The 21,360-nt window shown below is 40.5% G+C and overlaps 1 protein-coding gene across 2 annotated transcripts in view; it reads left to right on the top strand.

The window, feature by feature from the left end:
* The window catches only part of LOC135512290 (protein bicaudal C homolog 1-A-like), a 72,695-nt gene that overhangs the window by 9,218 nt on the left and 42,117 nt on the right, over window positions 1–21,360 (top strand). For both annotated transcript variants that reach the window (XM_064934168.1, XM_064934167.1), the window contains exon 2: window positions 18,985–19,031. In XM_064934168.1, coding sequence (XP_064790240.1) covers window positions 18,985–19,031 — 47 coding nt within the window. The remainder of the gene's footprint in view (window positions 1–18,984; window positions 19,032–21,360) is intronic.

Genomic DNA, 21,360 nt, shown 5'->3' with positions numbered 1-21,360 from the left:
TGTGTATACAGGCCCCCATTCTTGTCTTCCTCCTTGGTGCTGAGTAAGAGCTTTTGACAGGAAGTGAGTGTCGTGTGTGGAATGTGCTGTAGGCTCTCTCTCTACTGCAGGAGAACACAGGCCTGTTGTTTTAACCTCCAGAACCACATGCTGTCAGACATTGAAAGGGTCCAAAGTCATATACTATTAAACTAATGGGCTATTTTAAGTGGTGTTTACTGTGGACGTTACTGTAACGGATCTTGAGGGAGCTCAAAGGTGTGTAAACCCAAATATACCATAGTAGAATAAAATAATTGGAGCTTTAACAGCACGCAGTGCAGTGCTTCTCAACATCGTGGGAAGCATACATTATGCCAAAACGGTATGTGATTAAAAATGATTTAATTGATTTTCTAATCATACTGTTATTTTATCTGGATCTGTACCTTTTGTATACTGTAGTTCCCCTCTCTTCCAACCTTTTCTGGAAAAATGGTGATACATTTACATTACATTTAAGTCATTTTGCAGACGCTCTTATCCAGAGCGACTTACAAATTGGTGAATTCACCTTCTGACATCCAGTGGAACAGCCACTTACAATAGTGCATCTAAATCATTTAAGGGGGGAGGGGGGGTGAGAAGGATTACTTATCCTATCCTAGGTATTCCTTGAAGAGGTGGGGTTTCAGGTGTCTCCGGAAGGTGGTGATTGACTCTGCTGTCCTGGCGTCGTGAGGGGGTTTGTTCCACCATTGGGGGGCCAGAGCAGCGAACAGTTTTGACTGGGCTGAGCGGGAACTGTACTTCCTCAGTGGTAGGGAGGCGAGCAGGCCAGAGGTGGATGAACGCAGTGCCCTTGTTTGGGTGTAGGGCCTGATCAGAGCCTGGAGGTACTGCGGTGCCGTTCCCCTCACAGCTCCGTAGGCAAGCACCATGGTCTTGTAGCGGATGCGAGCTTCAACTGGAAGCCAGTGGAAAGAGCGGAGGAGCGGGGTGACGTGAGAGAACTTGGGAAGGTTGAACACCAGACGGGCTGCGGCGTTCTGGATAAGTTGTAGGGGTTTAATGGCACAGGCAGGGAGCCCAGCCAACAGCGAGTTGCAGTAATCCAGACGGGAGATGACAAGTGCCTGGATTAGGACCTGCGCCGCTTCCTGTGTGAGGCAGGGTCGTACTCTGCGGATGTTGTAGAGCATGAACCTACAGGAACGGGCCACCGCCATGATGTTGGTTGAGAACGACAGGGTGTTGTCCAGGATCACGCCAAGGTTCTTAGCGCTCTGGGAGGAGGACACAATGGAGTTGTCGACCGTGATGGCGAGATCATGGAGCGGGCAGTCCTTCCCCGGGAGGAAGAGCAGCTCCGTCTTGCCGAGGTTCAGCTTGAGGTGGTGATCCGTCATCCACACTGATATGTCTGCCAGACATGCAGAGATGCGATTCGCCACCTGGTCATCAGAAGGGGGAAAGGAGAAGATTAATTGTGTGTCGTCTGCATAGCAATGATAGGAGAGACCATGTGAGGTTATGACAGAGCCAAGTGACTTGGTGTATAGCGAGAATAGGAGAGGGCCTAGAACAGAGCCCTGGGGGACACCAGTGGTGAGAGCGCGTGGTGAAGAGACAGATTCTCGCCACGCCACCTGGTAGGAGCGACCTGTCAGGTAGGACGCAATCCAAGCGTGGGCCGCGCCGGAGATGCCCAACTCGGAGAGGGTGGAGAGGAGGATCTGATGGTTCACAGTATCGAAGGCAGCCGATAGGTCTAGAAGGATGAGAGCAGAGGAGAGAGAGTTAGCTTTAGCAGTGCGGAGCGCCTCCGTGATACAGAGAAGAGCAGTCTCAGTTGAATGACTAGTCGTGATACAATTATGTTTAACTTTTCTTATGCAGTGAAGTCCTTTCTCCAAAGCATAATGAAGCTTTCAAGATCCCCTAATATAATTTAGCTTGGGTCTTGTCGAAAAACCTGTTTCTTTACTCATGAAATTAAAACCTGGAATTGTATTTCAATGGTCTGACTTGACTTGAGCTCTCTGACCCATTTCTCTGCTTCTGTAAATGAGGTGAAATGAATACCTGTTTTTTTTTTGTTTTTTTTACTTCACTCAAAGCCCTTTTTCTTCTGCACCTTCAAAGTGCAGATTTACATTCTGTCTGGTTTACGGCTGCTATAAAATGCAAAACAAGAAGTTTGGGGTGAGACACACTCCTCCAGCCCCTCTGATGGTACTAGATCTCACACTACATACCAGGTACTAGGAGAATGCTCAGGTTGTGATATGTTTCTGGAAAGTTGGCAACAACTCACTCACAATTCACACATGGGGGTGAAATGGGAAAATACCCAGATGCCCAGGATGTGATAACGCATCATTCCTTCACCTGATTATCTTGCCTTTTACTTAGCAATTAAACCAACAGACTGACTCGGTGGTTGTAGATATGTTTTATTGTTTGTCTCCTATGTTTTGTTATGGGCAATTCCATGGTAATGGATTTACGCTGAAACTCAGATTTTCACTTTAAAATGTATACCAAACAGAAACCATTGATTTTCAAAATTTAACAAACCATACTCTATGGACAAGGAGTACTTTCAACAATTTCCACAGAATATTTGACAAAAACACATTTACAGGAAAAACTGTGCAGATGATACAAACTTTGATAACAGAATAAAACTGAGGGAGATTTTACTGTAATTCCGTTTGAAAAATGTATCTGCAAATTTTTTCCAGTAAATATATTTTTTTACTTTGTAAATTGTTCGAAGTTGTCATTGTGCATAGAGTTTGTATATAGTTTGTTGAACTTTTTGAAATCAATGTTTTTTGTTTGGCATACCTTTTTTTTAAAGTGAAAAGTCGGAGTGTCAGAGTAATTCCGTCACTGTGGAATTGTGTCGGATGTCTTAAACTGTCTAGTGTTTATGGATGTTGAGTTGTGTAAGCTCTGTATCATATTTTCTCAACCTGATGACCTTGGTAACTGAGTCCAGTACTGGCACTATGTCAACTCCACTGCAACATTACACATCTGGGAGTTTTGTTTATTTATGTATTTATTATTTCACAGTTGCCTGGCAACTGCACATACTTTTTTTCCCTGTGAAAGGAGCCATTTGGAGATGACAGCAGTCTGCGTTCTGGACAGGAACACAATAAGGGCTTGGGTCTTCCTGGGGCATACAGTGCCTTCGGAAAGAATTCAGATCCCTTCACTTTTTCCAAATGTTGTTATGTTACAACCTTATTTCTAAACTGGATTAAATAAAAAATGTTGCTCAATCTACACACAATACCCCATAACGACAGAGAAAACAGGTTTTTAGAAATGTATGCTAATTTCTTTAAAATAAAAATCAGATACCTTATTTACATAACTATTCAGACCCTTTGATATGAGACTCAAAATTGAGTTCATCCTTGATGTCTCTACAACTTGATTGTAGTCCAGCTGTGGTAAATTTAAATTGATTGGACATGATTTAGAGAGCAAAAACCAAGCCATGAGGTCGAAGGAATTGTCCCTAGAGCTCTGAGACAGACAGGATTGTGTCGAGGCACAGATCTGGGGAAGGGTACAAAAAAAATGTCTGCAGCATCAAAGGTCCCCAAGAACACAATGGCCTCCATAATTATTAAATGGAAGGATGTCCTTGAGTGGCCCAGCCAGAGCCCGGACTTGAACCCGATGGAACATTTCTAGAAAGACTTGAAAATAGCTGTGTAGAACCTGACAGAGCTTGAGAGGATCTGCAGAGAAGAATGGGAGAAACTCCCCAAATTCAGGTGTGCCCAGCTTGTAGCGTCATACCCAAGAAGACTCGAGGCTGTAATCACTGCCAAAAGTGCTTCAACAAAGTTCTGAGTAAAGGGTATGAATACTTATGTACATGTGATATTTTAATTTAAAAAATTTGTAATAAATTGAGAGAGAATCCCAAAAACTTTTTTTCATTAAAGTGTATTGTTTGTAGATTGAGGGGGAAAAACTATTTAATCAATTTTAGAATAAGGCTGTAATGTAGCAAAATGTGGAAAAAGTCAAGGGGTCTGAATACTTTTGAGTGCACTGTACATATATTTAAAGGGTTGGCTACACTTCCAGGATTACAGGAGGTTTCTCGGACAATTCAATGTTGTAACTTGTCACAAAGTGCATCTTTCAGCGTTTCGCCGCTGCTAAATAAATATAGGCGAAACACTGCTACTACTTCCCTGGTTCTTCTGTCTTTATTGTCCTTACTTGTGTTCATAGTGTGGGAGTTGAGAGCTACTTGGCAACTGACGTTTAGTGAATGGATGCAAACCTGTGTGATGGACCACAGAAGAAGAGACTAAATAATACTCTCTGTATCTGTTTTCATTTTGATTTCCCACTCAAGTGCTGCCAGCAACCTGTCTGTTATAAGGTGATACTGTATACTGGATGAAAATATCAGGTCTTTTATCCTGCTCATTTAGAGTAGATTTATTTGAACAGGCTTGTCAGTGACACATCCTTCTGTTTTATCGTCCTGCCTAAACATTCCAGTGGTCCTTTATTATAGCTTTACATGTAGATCCATCTTAACCCACTGTCATATCATTTCTCAGAGAGAAGGATGGGGATGGCAAGATTGAAACGGCATAGTATTGCATGCAGCACATTAATGACTGGTGAATTATTTTTGTCTTAAGCAATAACTAAAGTGTGTATGTGCATGTGGGGGAGTGCGCAGTTAGGCATGTATGCAGGTGTGTTTAAAAAATACTCCCCTATATGCGCACTTTGTCGGGTCTATGTTGAATCAGCTGATAGGTACTGAAGTTCATAGTGTTCAGCTTGAGAGCCTCTGGTTGGTGGAGAATCATGGTGAGAAAACATCCTGCTCTTTCTATATTCCACTCCATTCTATCTGTGAGTGGTAGTAGTTCGTTCAGACTTGGCCTAAGGACATACAAACCGCTCACAAGTGCACACGAGAGTTTGGACAGACATTTTGGAAACCTGAAATTTCAGAAGTTCTGAACCTAGAATTTGTTTGCTCCAGCATTTGGCAGATCCATCTCAGTCTTAATATGCTGACATTGATTTCCTTGTATCTGTGATATATTAGGTGTTGGTAATTAAGCCACCGTTAGTATTAATTTACCTTGTATTAATGGTCCTTCTTTTTTTAAACCGGTGATTACTGGTCATTTAGTATTTCTTTTTTTACTATTTGTGTCAGAGCAAAGAGTTGTATGTGTTTCGCTTTAGTTCTAAAACATAAACACACTAAGTAGGCTACCAAAGCCTTGCTCTTCTAGTCTATACCCCAATATCATCTGTGCTTAAGTCACACTGTTACTGCTGCCCCATCAGGATTTGTCTCACCAGGCCTAATGATTTAGAGTTTTAGCTGGTGCCTTTGGGTTTTCCTTACTTTTTATGCCCCAAAAAGCTCCAAACTTAATAATTCCACTGCTAAAGCCTTGTGAGAGTATGACACTTATTTTTCATCCCTGTCCACTTTGACATGTCAAGCCAATGCCTATTCTCACTTAGTGTTTTGTTTTATTTTCCATGGTTTTTATACCAGAAGGTGATGCAACAATACAACTTAACACATGCCCTCCTTGTGAACCCTCAGTAATTTTGTGCCTTTTATTTATTGATAAGATCCCAGCTCATAAACCACATGAATGGGGACTGCCGGTAAACTTCCTAACGAAAAATTGTGACAGGAGATAAATATCCTGTTCTTCATTTCACCTAACATATTGCACAAGTTGACAGCAGATATTTACTTAAAAAGTAGGTACAAATATTGAAATGTACAGTTTAAGTCGGAAGTTTACATACACCTTAGCCAAATACATTTAAACTCAGTTTGTCACAATTCCTGAAATTTAATCCTAGTAAATATTCCCTGTTTCAGGTCAGTTAAGATCACCACTTTATTTTAAGAATGTGAAATGTCAGTATAATAGTAGAGAGAATTATTTACTTCAGCTTTCATTTCTTTCATCGCATGCCCAGTGGGTCAGAAGTTTACATGCTACCAAATACTAATTGAGTGTATTGCCTTTAAATTGGTTAACTTGGATCAAACGTTTCGGGTAGCCTTCCACAAGCTTCCCACAATAAGTTGGATGAATTTTGACCCATTCCTCCTGACAGAGCTGGTGTAACTGAGTCAGGTTGTAGGCCTCCTTACTTGCACATGCTTTTTCAGTTCTGCACAACATTTCTCTAGGATTGAGGTGAGGGGTTTGTGATGGCCACTCCAATACCTTGACTTTGTTGTCCTTAAGCCATTTTGCCACAACTTTGGAAGTATGTTTGGGGTCATTGTTTATTTGGAAGACGCATTTGCGACCAAGCTTTAACTTCCTGACTGATGTCTTGATGTTGCTTCAATATATCCACATAATTTTCCTCCGTCATGATGCCATCTATTTTGTGAAGTGCACCAGTCCCTCCTGCAGCAAAGCACCCCCACAACATGATGCAGCCACCTCCGTGCTTCATGGTTGGGATGGTGTTCTTCGGCTTGCAATCCTCCCACTATTTCCTCCAAACATATCAATGGTCATTATGGCCAAACAGTTCACCATAGTCACTGTGCCCAAGAACACAAAGGCAACCTGCTTAAATTACTACAGGCCCGTAGCACTCACGTCCGTAGCCATGAAGTGCTTTGAAAGGTTGGTAATGGCTCACATCAACACCATTATCCCAGAAACGCTCGACCCACTCCAATTTGCATACCGCCCAAACAGCTCCACAGATGATGCAATCTCTATTGCACTCCACACTGCCATTTCCCACCTGGATAAAATGAACAGTTATGTGAGAATGCTAGTCATTGACTACAACTCAACGTTCAACACCATAGTACCCTCAAAGCCCATCACTAAGTTATGGATCCTGGGACTAAACACCTCCCTCTGCAACTGGATCCTGGACTTCCTGACGGGCCTCGCCCAGGTGGTGAGGGTAGGTAGCAACACATCTGCCACGCTTATCCTCAACACTGGAACCCCACAGGGGTGCGTGCTCAGTCCCCTCCTGTACTCCCTGTTCACCCACGACTCCATGGCCAGACACGACTCCAACTCCAAGTTTGCAGACGACACAACAGAGGTAGGCCTGATCAACGACAAGACAGCCTATAGGGAGGAGGTCAGAGACTTGGCCGTGTGATGCCAGAATAACAACCTATCCCTCAACGTAACCAAGACTAAGGAGATTATTGTGGACAACAGCAAAAGGAGGACCGAGCACACACCCATTCTCATCGACGGAGCTATAGTGGAGCAGGTTGAGAGCTTCAAGTTCCTTGGTGTCCACATCAACAACAAACTAGAATGGTCCAAACACACCAAGACAGTCGTGAAGAGGGTACGACAAATGCTATTCACCCCCCCCCCCCAGGAAACTAAAATGATTTGGCATGGTTTCTGAGATCCTCGAAAGGTTCTACAGTTGCAATATCAAGATCATTCTGACTGGTTGCATCACTTCCTGGTACGGAAATGGCTCAGTCTCTGACCGCAAGGCACTACAGAGGGTAGTGCGTAAGGCCCAGTACATCACTGGGGCTAAGCTGCCTGCCATCCAGGACCTCTACACCAGGCAGTGTCAGAGGAAGGCCCTAAAAATTGTCAAAGACCCCAGCCACTGTTCTCTCTTTTACCGCATGGCAAGCGGTACTGGAGTGCCAAGTCTTGGACAAAAAGTATTCTCAACAGTTTTTACCCCTAAGCCATAAGACTTCTGAACAGCTAATCAAATGGCTATTCTGACTATTTGCATTGTGTGCCTCCCCTCAACCCCTGTTTTTACGCTGCTGCTATTCTCTGTCTATCATATGTGCATAGTCACTTTAACTATACATTCACGTACATACTACCTCAATTGTGCCAACCAACCAGTGCTCCCGCACATTGGCTAACCGGGCTATCTGCATTGTGTCCCGCCACCCACCACTCGCCAACCCCTCTTTTACGCTACTGCCACTCTCTGTTCATCATATATGCATAATCACTTTAACCATATCTACATGTACATACTACCTCAATCAGCCTGATTAACCGGTGTCTGTATGTATCCTCGCTACTGTATATAGCCTGTCTTTTTACTGTTGTTTTATGTCTTGACTTACCTAACACCTTTTTTGCACTATTGGTTAGAGCCTGTAAGCAAGCATTTCACTGTAAGGTCTACACTAGTTGTATTCGGCACATGTGACAAATAGATTTTGATTTATTTTGATGTTTCATCAGACCAAAGGGCATTTCTACAAAAGGTATGATCTTTGTCCCCATGTACAGTTGCAAACCGTAGTCTGGCTTTTTTATTGGTGGTTTGGAGCAGTGGCTTCTTCCTTGCTGAGCAGCGGCCTTTCAGATTACGTCAATATAGGACTCTGTTTTACTGTGGATATAGATAGTTTTGTACCCATTTCCTCCAGCATCTTCACAAGGTCCTTTGCTTTTGTTCTGGGATTGATTTGCACTTCCTGCACCAAAGTATGTTCATCTCTAGGAGACAGAACGCGTCTCCTTCCTGAGCGGTATCGCGGCTGCATGGTCCCATGGTGTTTATACTTGCGTACTATTGTTTGTACAGATGAACGTTGTACCTTCAGGCATTTGGAAATGGTTCCCAAGGATGAACCAGACTTGTGGAGGTCTACAATATTTTATCTGCGGTCTTTTGCTTTTCCCATGATGTCAAGCAAAGAGGCACTAAGTTTGAAGGTAGGCCTTGAAATACATCCACAGGTACACCTCCAATTGACTCAAATGATGTCGATTAGCCTATCAGAAGCTTCTAAAGCCATGACATAATTTTCTGGAATTTTCCAAGCTGTTTAAAGGGGCAGTCAACTTAGTGTGTGTAAGCTTCTGACCCACTGGAATTGTGATACAGTGAAATAGTAGATGTCCTAACCAACTTGCCAAAACTATAGTTTGTTAACAAGAAATTTGTGGAGTAGTTGAAAACGAGTTAATGACTCCAATCTAAGTGTATATAAACGTCCAAATTCAACTGTATTAAAGAAAATAGTTTCAACAGTGTTGACGGTATTGAAAAACCATCCCTTGGCTATTTCCAAATACCCCGCTATACGGTATACCACCCAAGCCTAGTTTGTATGTGGAATGATGTCATAATTCTACAGCTCAAACACTGCTACATTCCTCTGACCCCTCAACCCTACTAAACAAGTGAGAATATCACTTTCTGTACTCATAATGGATACCAGACTTAATTAATCTGCCCAGGCTCGTGGTGCATCCTCCATACTGCTCCCTGGAGCTATTTTATAGTGACAGAAATTATGCTTTGGTTTTGCTGGAATGTTTTGCTGGAATATTCACATGTTAAACTAATGGCTGTGTGGGTATGAATCATTTTGGTGTTTTTTTTTTAAATGGTGACATAGGCGATTACTAATCATACATTTACTTCATATTTCACATACACCCCTGACATTTCAATGTTGAATGGTGAAACCCATAGATTCCTCTAAGAAGCTGGAAGCATGAGTCCATGGCTTGTCCTCGTTTAACCTAATCTTCATTTAACCCAGTCACGCATTTTTTGGTTTTTATAGAGAAGGCACTCTGATACACGTGCCTGCTCGCTGCAGTTGCACGCCATGCATCTGCTGTCAGGATGTTTTTCACTCCTCGAATAGCCTTATGTCCTGTACTACACTACTGTCTCCAGTCATACCACCAGCTCCTCTGGCTGGAAATGCTGTGTTGCGTTCCCTATAGAGTAGATGTGTTATTAATCCTTTACACTCGTGGGAATTTGCCTATACGGATAGGGCTATATTGAAATGTTTCTTACGGAAGAAATATGGAATGCATATGCATAGTAGCAAGCAAAAGGGAACAGTTTGGAGATTATGGTAAAATGATTAGACCAAAGTTGAGTACACAACAATTCACCTGACACAAGACTGAATCCAAACGTTTGATTTTATGTGCATTTGACATTTACTGTACTTTTCACCGCATTTGCTGATAACGAAATCAGAAGATACTCTGGAGACATTCAGTAACATGAGAATATTCCTGAAAAGTGTGGGGTAGGGGCAACATAACAACACAAAAAATGGCAAGGGGTTTGAGTGCGATGACTAACTGGTGTCTTCAAGTGGCCAAACACCCCTCCAATGTGTGCCCGTTCCTAATTAATTTCAATGCACTTTTATGACTCAGAAGAGACTTCAACTATAAGGTGCTGTGTCGTTGAGGAACTAAGCAAGCACACCTAGTTTTGTTTGGAACACAACCCTGCCATCACACAATTACTGTTGTTTACGCAATCCAAAAACGAAAGCTTGTCCTATTGCCATGTCAAGCTAAGTTATAAAATATGATCTTACAGTTTTTGGATTTCACAGGGAAATTCAGAGAGAACCAATCATAATTTTGGTGCGCATATAAAGGAGTCCGGTGCGTGTTCTGCAGCAAATTTTCTTCACAATAGACAAAACAGTCTCATTCTGTTCGGAACAACCCAGGGCATGATGCCACGTCAACTTGTAATTGTAGATCAAACATAGTGATCATAAATGTTGACACTATATGACATGGGTTTTATGATATGGACATGTGAAGCGCACATTTGGACTTGTTTGTTTGGATTGTTTACATACACTTAGGTTTGAGTCATTAAAACTCGTTTTTCAAACACTGCTTAAATTGCTTGTTAACAAACTATAGTTTTGGCAAGTCGGTTAGGACATCTACTTTGTATATGACAAAGGTAATTTTTCCAACAATTGTTTACAAACAGATTATTTCACTTATTATTCACTATCACAATTCCAGTGGGTCAGAAGTTTACATACACTAAGTTGACTGCCTTTTAAACAGCTTGGGAAAATAATGGAGATTTCATGGATTTAGAAGCTTCTGATAGGCTAATTGACATCATTTGAGTCAATTAGAGGTGTACCTGTGGATGTATTTCCACACCTACCTTCAAATTCAGTGCCTCTTTGCTTGACATCATGGGAAAATCAAAAGAAATCAGCCAAGACCTCAGAAAAAAATTGTCGACCTCCACAAGTCTGGTTCATCCATTTGGAGCAATTTCCAAATGCCTGAAGGTACCATGTTCATCTGTACAAACAATCGTACGCAAGTGTAAGCACCATGGGTCCACGCAGCCGTCATACCGCTCAGGAAGGAGACGCGTTCTGTCTCCTAGAGATGAACATACTTTGGTGCGAGAAGTGCAAATCAATCCTAGAACAACAGGACCTTGTGAAGATTCTGGAGGAAACGGGTACAAAAGTATCCGGGTGGGAGGTGTGCAGCTTCTTGTTGAGTGCGGTGCTCAAGTTCAGCACGGCTGTCAGTCAAGACCCATACAGCACTGTGAATTGCAGAGCCTGCACTCTGACATCATTTGTAGCATGTTGCAGTAGCCAATGCATTCCAAATTAGGCACTTATTAGTAGGGTTGGACGGTATCCAGATTTTCATATTGTCATACTTGATCTCACACCGGGATTCACATTATTACCAGCTTTGTACACGAGGTGGCGCAAAACAAAATGCCAAAGAAATCCATTTGTGCGTCTATTAGCAGAATGCTAACTAAATTAGCACATGTGAAATATGCCAACCAGCAGAAATGAAAATAAACTAATTGCAAAGACAGGCAATCCAGCTCATCAAGTTATACATACAGTGTATATAGGTAGGAGCAACCGAATGTCATTTTTGGTGAGTTTGGACATTTACAAGTGAATGTGAACAAGAAACATTATGATAGACCTAAACATTAGAAATATGATGACCATGCATCGCTTTTGCAAAAAACACCTTGCTTTTTCATTGTAAGCTCATTTACTTGTGTGGCTGCCAGCGAAATAGCGCAGCACTTTTGTTGTCGTCTGAAAATTAAGCTATTTTCTGCCGAATGTCTTGCACGAATGTATTTTCTGTGAATGAAAACTATAGTTGCTTGTCCCTGATCACTCTATTGAAGTGTAACAGTACTGACTTTCAATATAAAACGCAACCCCTGTCAATACACAGCTGGACTCACCTGCTCCCGTTTTCACCCGTTGTGCTATTCACAAACAGATACATGACTGGCTCAACTGTTCTGGAGAACTATGTAAGCTTCATAATGTAAAGTCATGTGACAGCTGACATAAAGAACGTGATCTGCTTCATCTCCTAATGTATTGAAAATGTTGACTGCAGGTATTTACTTTTAAAAAATTGCTACAAATATGAAAATGTGGTAGTTTAAATGATATTGATGGTATTGAAAAACCATCCTGTGGCTATTTCCAAATACCCCGGTCGGTGGTATATATTGTACACTGCCCAAGCCTACCCAAATCTGCCATTTTCAACCCGTATATACGGGTGTGAGTGTAAAAGTCTACGGAATAAGGAATTTTAGAAAACACATTATTTGTATTCCTCCACTGAGGCTGAGTTGATGAAGTGCAACACATACCCACTTGTGATTATTAAGCCTTTTATCTCAAATCATCATAATCTGTTTATATTTGCCTGCCAGCATCTTTAGAAAACACTGTTGTTGCACACTGTTTTACGAGTCTTGCATCATGTGCCAGAGAATTTCTTTTTCTTTTTTCCCCCACTTTTTCATAATAGAAGGATGGAGTACATTTGAATGGCCAATAACTTCAAACATGGTGACAGGCCTGTTGATCTAGTGGATTTACGGTGTAGGGGATTCAAAGGCATTTATAGTTGGACTTGGAGTATTTTGTTCTGATGGTCCTTCTTGTGCATTACGGATGTTTGTCATTAGTACTTTAATCATTCGATCTCGTTCACGTTTTATTTCAGACTGTTTTTAATTGGGGTCCGCCAGAGGATGAACATTCTTCGATGAATGTGCTTTTGTTTAAGGGCAATTCCACGGTAACAGAATTGCGCTGAGACTCAGATTTTTCAGAAACGGAAACCATTTATTTAAAAGTTTAACATACCAAACAACTATGCACAAGGACTAACTATTTACACTGGACATTTTACAAACATGTTTTTACTGGAAGAACTGTTCAGATGCAAAATTTGGAAACAGAATTTTGGCAATATCTGCCTCAGTTTTTTTTATGTGACCATGTTTTCCAAAAACTCTTAAATATTTGCTTCGAATTAACATTAAAATATATCAGCCTCCAGAGTGGCGCAGCAGTCTTAGGCACTGCATCGCTAGAGGCGTCACTGAAGTCCCGGGTTTGATCCCGGGCTGTATCATAACCGGCCGTGATCAGGAGTCCCATAGGGCGGTGCACAATTGGCCCAGCGTCCTTTGTGTTAGTGGTTGGTTTGGCCGGGGGGGGTGGGTCATGGCGCTCTAGCGACTTTTTGTGACGGGCCGGGGGCCTGCAGGCTGACCTTGGTCGTCAGGTGAACAGTGTTTCCTCCGACACATAGGTGCTACTGGCTTCCAGGGTAAGCGGACCGGTGTTGAGAAGCGTGGTTTGGTGGGTCATGTTTCGACGGAATCATGACCCGACCATTGCCTCCCCAGCCCGTTGGGGAGTTGCAGCGATGAGACAAGATTGAAAATGGGGAGAAAAAAAGAGGCTAAAATACAAAAGAATGGGGTGTCAGCTATGAATTAACTTTTGGTTATTGAACTACAGTAAGTGAAGCGGATTTACATCCGGTAATGGAATTTGATCATGGGTCCCTGATCTGTACTGTACAGAAATGCATAATTATGGATAAGAATGCCATTCTCTTCATGGTGACCTATCTTGAGTAGGTACACAAAGCTAAAAGTATGCAATATCCTCGTTTGCATTTGGGGGTATTATTCTACATAATGGCTATTATGGTTGGTGTGGACCGGACAAAATCAAAAACCAGTCGTAGACTTCTATGTTTTACAAGTATGGACATCAAAGTAGGACACAGTAAGTAGAGTTCAGTACAGTAAATGTACACTACTGGTCAAAACACTTGAATGAGTAGAACACCTAATTTAAAGGGGTTTTCTTTATTTTTACTATTTTTGTAGAATAATAGTGAAGACATCAAAACTATGAAATAACACATATGGAATCATGTAGTAACCACAAAAGTGTTAAACAAATCAAATATTTTTGAGGTTCTTCAAATAGCCACCCTTTGCCTTGATGACAGCTTTGCACACTCTTCGGTAAGAGGTTTTTCAACTGTATTGGCACATTAAGTGTTTTCTTGAGGCAAGCTGAAGTTTCGGAGCTGTAGTCTACACCCCTTCATCTGTGATTGGTCAACAGTAGGAATTCTTTAAAGTCTTTGTCATTCAAGGAGAGATTACTTGTTGTCATGCACATTTTCTCTTTGAGAAATACTGCACCAAACATCTTAGTCGCACAATTTTACAATCAAACTAAGGTCTCCACCGCAAAAACTCAAGAAATCTGTCAAATTTTGACATTATCTTAGATTCATTCTATTTTGAGGAATAGTATACTGGCTATGGCATCTCATAAGGGACAAACAGTACTATTGCCTATTTTATTCTCGTTTTTCAACCAAATGTCTTTCGAGAGAGTATGTGAGCACACTTGTTCGGCTAGCCGAGTTTGGTTTGTGACTACTATGAATTCCCTTTTGTATCCAATTTGTTTGCAGAAATTGCATTACCAATTTGTCTGAAAATTTGTTATCGATTTGGTAACAGAATTGAGTTTTAATCACTTAACTAATTCATAAACAAAATGTATCTGTCAAAAAATAATATACCTAATTGATAGGTCTATCTTGTTACTTCTGTGCACTTTCATTATTCTCCTCATGAGGTACATACATTTGAAAATATTTTAAAGCTATGTGTGTTTTTGGTAATGGAATTTCAAGGCACAAGGCAATGTTTCTTAAACTTACAGAAAGCAGAACAAATTTGACTAAACTAAATATAAGTATATTAGATATTAGTTGGCAGGGTTCTTCAACGTTATTTTTTTTGGTGTATACCTTAACTTTTTCTGGTAGATGTTTTCTAAGACCCCTTTTCCATCTGTATGACAAGTAATCAAATCCTTTGCTTATTCCACATTTTCAGGATGGAAAATGGTTGAATTGATCGAAAATAGTGCTGAGCGATTACTGCTTTTTGAGGATGTTTCGGTTCGATGATAAAAAAAAAATGTTTTTTGGTTTCAATTTTTTTTAAACATTAAATGTACTATGAGTTATGTGGGTTGAACGCTGTAACAACACAGAATAAAACAATGAATAAAAGTTCCTTGATGGTAGCGTCTGCCCATTACTGCTTACAGGTAACTATAATTTATTCACATCACTTAACTCTTATAAAATATTTTAGTTGTGTACATTACATTTGTTTTATTTTTCTGACTTTATTTAATTTCAAGTCATCTATCTATAGAGCTGCTGCCTATGCTGTCTGACAATCACTTGTGTAGTTCTTCAACGTAAATAAGGCATACTTTTATGACTGCTGAATACCAACTATCAATCACTGAGGCCATGTATTTTCAGGTAGAGATACTTCCCGAAGCAACAGCTGCTTTCTATATCACCTAATTATTGGGTATTCTTCTGTCTTTTCTGTAGCAGGCTTAAAAGGAACACAGACCGGACAAGTAGATACGCAATGGATTATCGTCACATTAGTTAATTACCACGTTTTATGTGCTAAACTATGTAGAATTGGCCTGTTAGAAACTCCCTACTACATTGCACAGTTCAGGCTGGATCTGATTTTATTTCTAGAGAAACTGTGAAATGTGCGCATTGAGCTCTCAGAAAAAATAAAAATAATTGTACCGACTTAGTTGTTTAAAAAACGAAACATAACAGGATTCTCGGTTAATCGCTCAGCACTACAAAAAAAGGCTTTCATTTGACACCCAATCTCTTATGAACTTCATGTTGGTGCTCATGGGTCCTTTTACATGGAAATTACCTTAAATAATTTACAGTCACAGATTTAGTGGCTTTCCTTCCAGGGCCTGGTTTTTGACCCCTGTTTAAATTCTCATTCTACCACTTGAATAATAATGTTATGTTGTGGACATTGAGATTTGATCAACACATTTTCTGCTTGAGAGCCTTACAGAGTGGAGTTTTGTGTGGTTTATTTCTGTCTAGTTTTATGTGTGTCTTTTAAGAACTGTTGGCTAAACCTGAAAATGCTAAGCTACAGTACACCTGCTGCTATGTCTCCATTGTCTCATAACCTACAGAACTAAGACAATGTTAGTATTTTGATGAATCAGAGTATGTATTGTTTTTACTGAACAGCATTCCTTTCTGTTGGTGTTATTCTGTAATTTGATACTGTATGTTTCCAATAATGCCGGCCCACCCCCTACCAGAGTCTTAATCTTTCCCAAAGTCAGACATGCTAGGCCAGTATCATCCCATCTCCTAGTGTGGCCCTAAAAGGCTGTACCATCTACCTCATCCATTTGACCTCCAATTCTAATACTCCCACCTCCTCTCAACTGTGTGATTCACCACACTCCTCATCTACAATTATCAACAAGTCCCACAGGGCATGCTGACCCCAACCTGCGCTTTTTTCAATTCCAATTTGAGGATTTTAGCCTATTATTCAAACACAGCATACTGGCAGCGCCGACATGTCTTACGGGTTAGCCAGGCTCCCTGCAGTTAGACACTTTTTTATTTTTAAACACAGCAATTCCTTAAAGCCATTGAACATACCGATTTGGCATGTGTTTGTCTGTTGGACATTAGGAAAACGAGATTCCAGTCTTGGAGGTGTGTTTCTGACCGATTTTGCATTTTTGTTCAATGATGAGACACTAGACGCGGAAGCCTATTTCACTTCCTCAAAATCCCCAGAGTGAATCTAATATGACTCAAGAAATCTGTATTTAATTTTGACGTTTTTGCCAAGGATGTTTCAGTTGCGCAATTTTACATCTGTGATTGGCGCAGTATTTCTCAAGTAAAAGAAAATGTGACATGTCTTGTGTAAACAAAGTTGGAGCTGCTGGGCAGGTCTGTCTCACTGTATATACTATTGGATAGAGTGCAATCACCGCAGCTGTTCACCCATGTTAGTGGGCAAATGGACATTGTCAAATCAAAAGCCAACCTTCATTTACCCTTGAGGCGCACGGATGTTTCAAACTCCGTTTTAGACGAGACTGACTTTATGACCAAAATTATCCAATTTACACAGAAAAATAACTGTTTCTGACTGGAATCGATGCCACACAGGCCGTTTTGTTGCTTCTGTTAAAATATAGAACTCTTATAACTATTGGTAATTTTTTAAATAATGTTCCCTGTAAGAAAGCTGCCGCTTTCAGACTAATCGGGAACTGTGAATAGTATTTAATGTGAAATTTATGGGCTACATTGTTCTGAATGAAGCACGCCCTCGTGTGAAATAGCTGCAGAGGTGTTTTTGTGGGGGAGTAAGTACAAGCATGTGTGCAATGTACTTTATGAAGGTATTACTCCATCACCAAGGGCCAGTTTGTGAGGACGCAAAATAAAACACCTGTTGGGGTCATTTATCTTATTCCTACATTTTTTTCTTACTGAGGAAATGTTATATTGAGAATGAACAGTGAAATATTTGTTTTCTTTCAAATGTCAAGCCACTAGTACTGCATTTCACCACTCCTTATGGATCACATGGTTACGGATAATTAAGGTACCTTTTTAAATCTAATGAAACTGGACAGGCTTCAGAGTGGGGAAGCAACTTGGATAAATCTCAGGACCAAATATATTGATACTCAAGTTGTCAAACCCTCCACAACATTATTTACATGTTGATATCAAGAAAGCAAAAGTGCTGTATTTCAATAGAAAATCATGGTGACGTATGACTAGGGTTGCACAATTCTGGAAACTTTCAGAAAAATCCAGTTTTTAAAGAAATCCTGGTTGGAGTATTCTGGATATTTTGCTTATTGTGTGAATATTCCAACTGGGTTTTTTGTAAACCCTGTACATTTTGGGAAAGTGTATGGATTTTTTTGATATATACCTGTATATTTTTTGCAACCCTACATATGACATTGTCCTACAGTATTTTGCCAAGGTACATACTGTGTGTTTCCATGGACCAATTATAGCCAGTTAATCATTTTGATTGTTGACATTTTCTGTCATTTTTCTGAAGAAAATGCATTGCTATCCAGAGGTGATACTAATCAGAACATTGGGTTAAATTGATCATAACATTAATTCTTGTCATTACATCAATGCCATTATTTATCACTGTACACCAGTTCTGTGGTGACCCTGACCCAGTTCCTCTGAAAATGTGGTAAATTTATCAAGTGAATACAGGAACCACCTCAAATGACAGATAAATACTCTGCGGAGAACAACTATGTATTTTACATCAACAGAAAAGCCACAGGCCAGACAAAAGGACTTGCAGAATGATCTGTATCAGAAACAAATTATTGTATATTCACTGTGGTTGGGAGACTGTTCCTTGGCCATATTATATAGTACCAGAAGCCGAGGTCTTTAGTATATTTTCATGGCAAGTCTTTCAAATAATGTTTCTTATACTCATGGATATTTTTACATAATTGTGTGCTCTGCCAGGTATCTGTCAGTCAGTTCTCTGGTAGCTAACATTCCTCATGCCAGCCTTACGGCACCATGCTAATACAGGAGGAGACATTGTCTGGCCGAAAGTGTGAATATCCAAAAAAGATGGATCACCCTTAATGGTAGTATAGCACGGAGACCTTTTATACAAAGTTCAGCAATTTGTTAAAAGGAAGCTGTATCTAATTATAAGGATTATCAAGAATGAGTTTGACGTCTATCTAAATCTCCAAATTGTATATACTGATGTGCCAATGACAATACCCAAGGAATGGAGATCCACTGAAAAGTAGATTTTTGGATTTAGTCATGGTATCCTCACATTTCCAGGACATTGGATAACCGAAGCGTGATCTGGCTCTGTGAATGTTATACAGTATTGTGTATTTAACAGTTAATGGTTTCATGAATTGTTTCTTTTTCCTCTCCTCTACAGCGGCCGCTGGGGGACGAGTCAATGGTGGCGAGGATTTCTTTCAGAAGGTAAATCTCTAATCTGTATTATTGGATCATGTTTGGATTGTGTTCAAGTCCAGAGAAGAGCACTTTCCTTCGGGCGATGAAAGTGTCCGGTGTTCATTTAATAGGGTCCTGATTGTAGATACCTTAGTATAATTTTGACTTGAAACGAATGCACCTGAAACTATTGTGGGCCTTGCACAAGTCAGGCGTGTGCTTGACAGGTTGAGGCTGCGCATTTGATAGGCCAATGTTGGACTACTCTCCACACACAGAGCATGTACAGACAGAGATGGATCCAACGCATTCATACATATATGCATCTGCTTTGTTGTCATATTTTGTTACCATCAAATATTTTCATTTTTTTTTCTAAGACTCAGTTGAGTTTGTACTAGCCTGCTCTACATTATTGCATAGGCATCCAAGTAATTACCTGAAAGAAAATGGAAAAGTGTTTGAAGACACTGCTCCTGTTTTAAAGTGCTGTTTCCTGAAGTGTTTGAACTCCCTCCACAGTATGTTAATATACTTTTTAATTAAATAAGTGATGGACATTGGTTTATTTTAGCATTCTTATTTGTTTATTTTCCATCTCTGGTTTTGAGGGAAGTTAAATTAACTGACATAGCAGTAGGCAATTTAACTTTCCCTACAGCCATTTCATGTCCAAGAAATGCAAACCGGGCGCCGTCCCATAATATTTTTTAACCATATATGCTAGACATGTGTTTTGTCTCAAAAAACAGTGCCTTCTGAAAGTGTTCAGCCCCCTTGACCTTTTCCACATTTTGTTATGTTACAGCCTTATTCAAAAATGGATGAAATAAGTACAAATCCTCAGCAATATAAACACAATAACCCATAATGACAAAGCAAAAAACAGTTTTTTTTAAATGTGCAAGTGTATTACAAATATTCAGACGCTTTGCTATGAAAGTATAAATTGAGCTCAGGTGTATCCTGTTTCCATTGATCATCCTTGATGTTTCTACAACTTGATTGGAGTCTACCAGTGATAAATTCAATTGATTGGACATTATTTGGAAAGTCACACACCGGTCCCACAGTTGACAGTGCATGTCAGAGCAAAAACCAGGCCATGAGGTTGGAGGATTTGTGCGTAGAGCTCCGAGACTGGATTTTGTCAAGGCACAGATCTGGGGAAGGGTACCAAAACATTTATGTAGTATTGAACGTCCCAAAGAACACAGTGGCCTCCATCATTCTTAAATGGAAGACATTTGGAACTATCAGTACTCTTCCTATTGCTGGCCAAACTGAGCAATCAGGAGAGGAGGGCCTACTTTGCTCTGCTCAAAGATGAGCGGAGCAAAGTACAGAGGGATCTCTCAGGACCTCAGACTGTGGTGAAGGTTCACCTTCCTGCAGGACAACGACCCTAAGCACACAGCCAAGACAATGCAGGAGTGGCTTCGGGACAAGTCTCTGAATGTCCTTGAGTGGCCCAGCCAGAGCCCCGACTTGAACCCTATCAAGCATCTCTGGAGAGACCTGAAAATAGCTGTGCAGCAACGCTTCCCATCCAAACAGGGTCTGAATACTTATGTATATGTGATAATTAAGTTGGGGTTTTTCATTATACCTTTGCAAACATTTCTACAAACCTGTTTTTCATTATGGGCTAGTGTGTGTAGATTGAGGAGAGAAATTATTTAATCAATTTCAGACTAAGGCTGTAAGGTAACAAAATGTGGGAAAAGTCAAGGGGTCTGAATACTTTCCGAATGCACTGTATGTAGCTTATTCAATTAAACTTATCTGACAAAATTGTAGGTGGTGCCTTGGCTTGCGATTATGCTTTTCTAAAGCCACTGCCCTGTCTTCACATGCAATCATTACTATGCCAATGTTCCATTCCAATCTATGCTGGTCAGAAGTTTAAAAGGTCAATAATTGTACATTAACCGTAGTTATGTTTGGCGATCGGAAAAGGACAATAACAGACTGTGAAGTTTTTATTGAAGAATTTCCATTCAAATGGGCCTGGAATTTTCCTGCGATAGCATGACCACCACACAGACCCAATTAATGTCAGAAAAATAAACATGGTAGACATCTGGAACGGTTTATTCTAAATAAAATGTATGGGGTGTTTGGACTATGTTGAAGTCGATGAAAATGGGAAGTCTTACTTACACCATTTCCTTCCCTCAAACACACCCATGTACCACACACATGTATGCAGTCCCTCATATATCACACAAAATGCACACAATGATTCCCCCTCCACACACACACACCTGCACATACAGTTTTATAGTGAGGGTTGGCGTCCCAGCAATACTTTGGAAATAAACTGCAAGTTTTTGTGAGGTCAGTAAGTGAAAAA

Source organism: Oncorhynchus masou, chromosome 24, assembly GCF_036934945.1.
Source record: "Oncorhynchus masou masou isolate Uvic2021 chromosome 24, UVic_Omas_1.1, whole genome shotgun sequence".
Classification (NCBI taxonomy): Eukaryota; Metazoa; Chordata; class Actinopteri; order Salmoniformes; family Salmonidae; genus Oncorhynchus; species Oncorhynchus masou.
The sequence above is the reverse complement of the archived record's forward strand: the minus strand, read 5'-3'. Positions and strand labels throughout refer to the sequence as shown.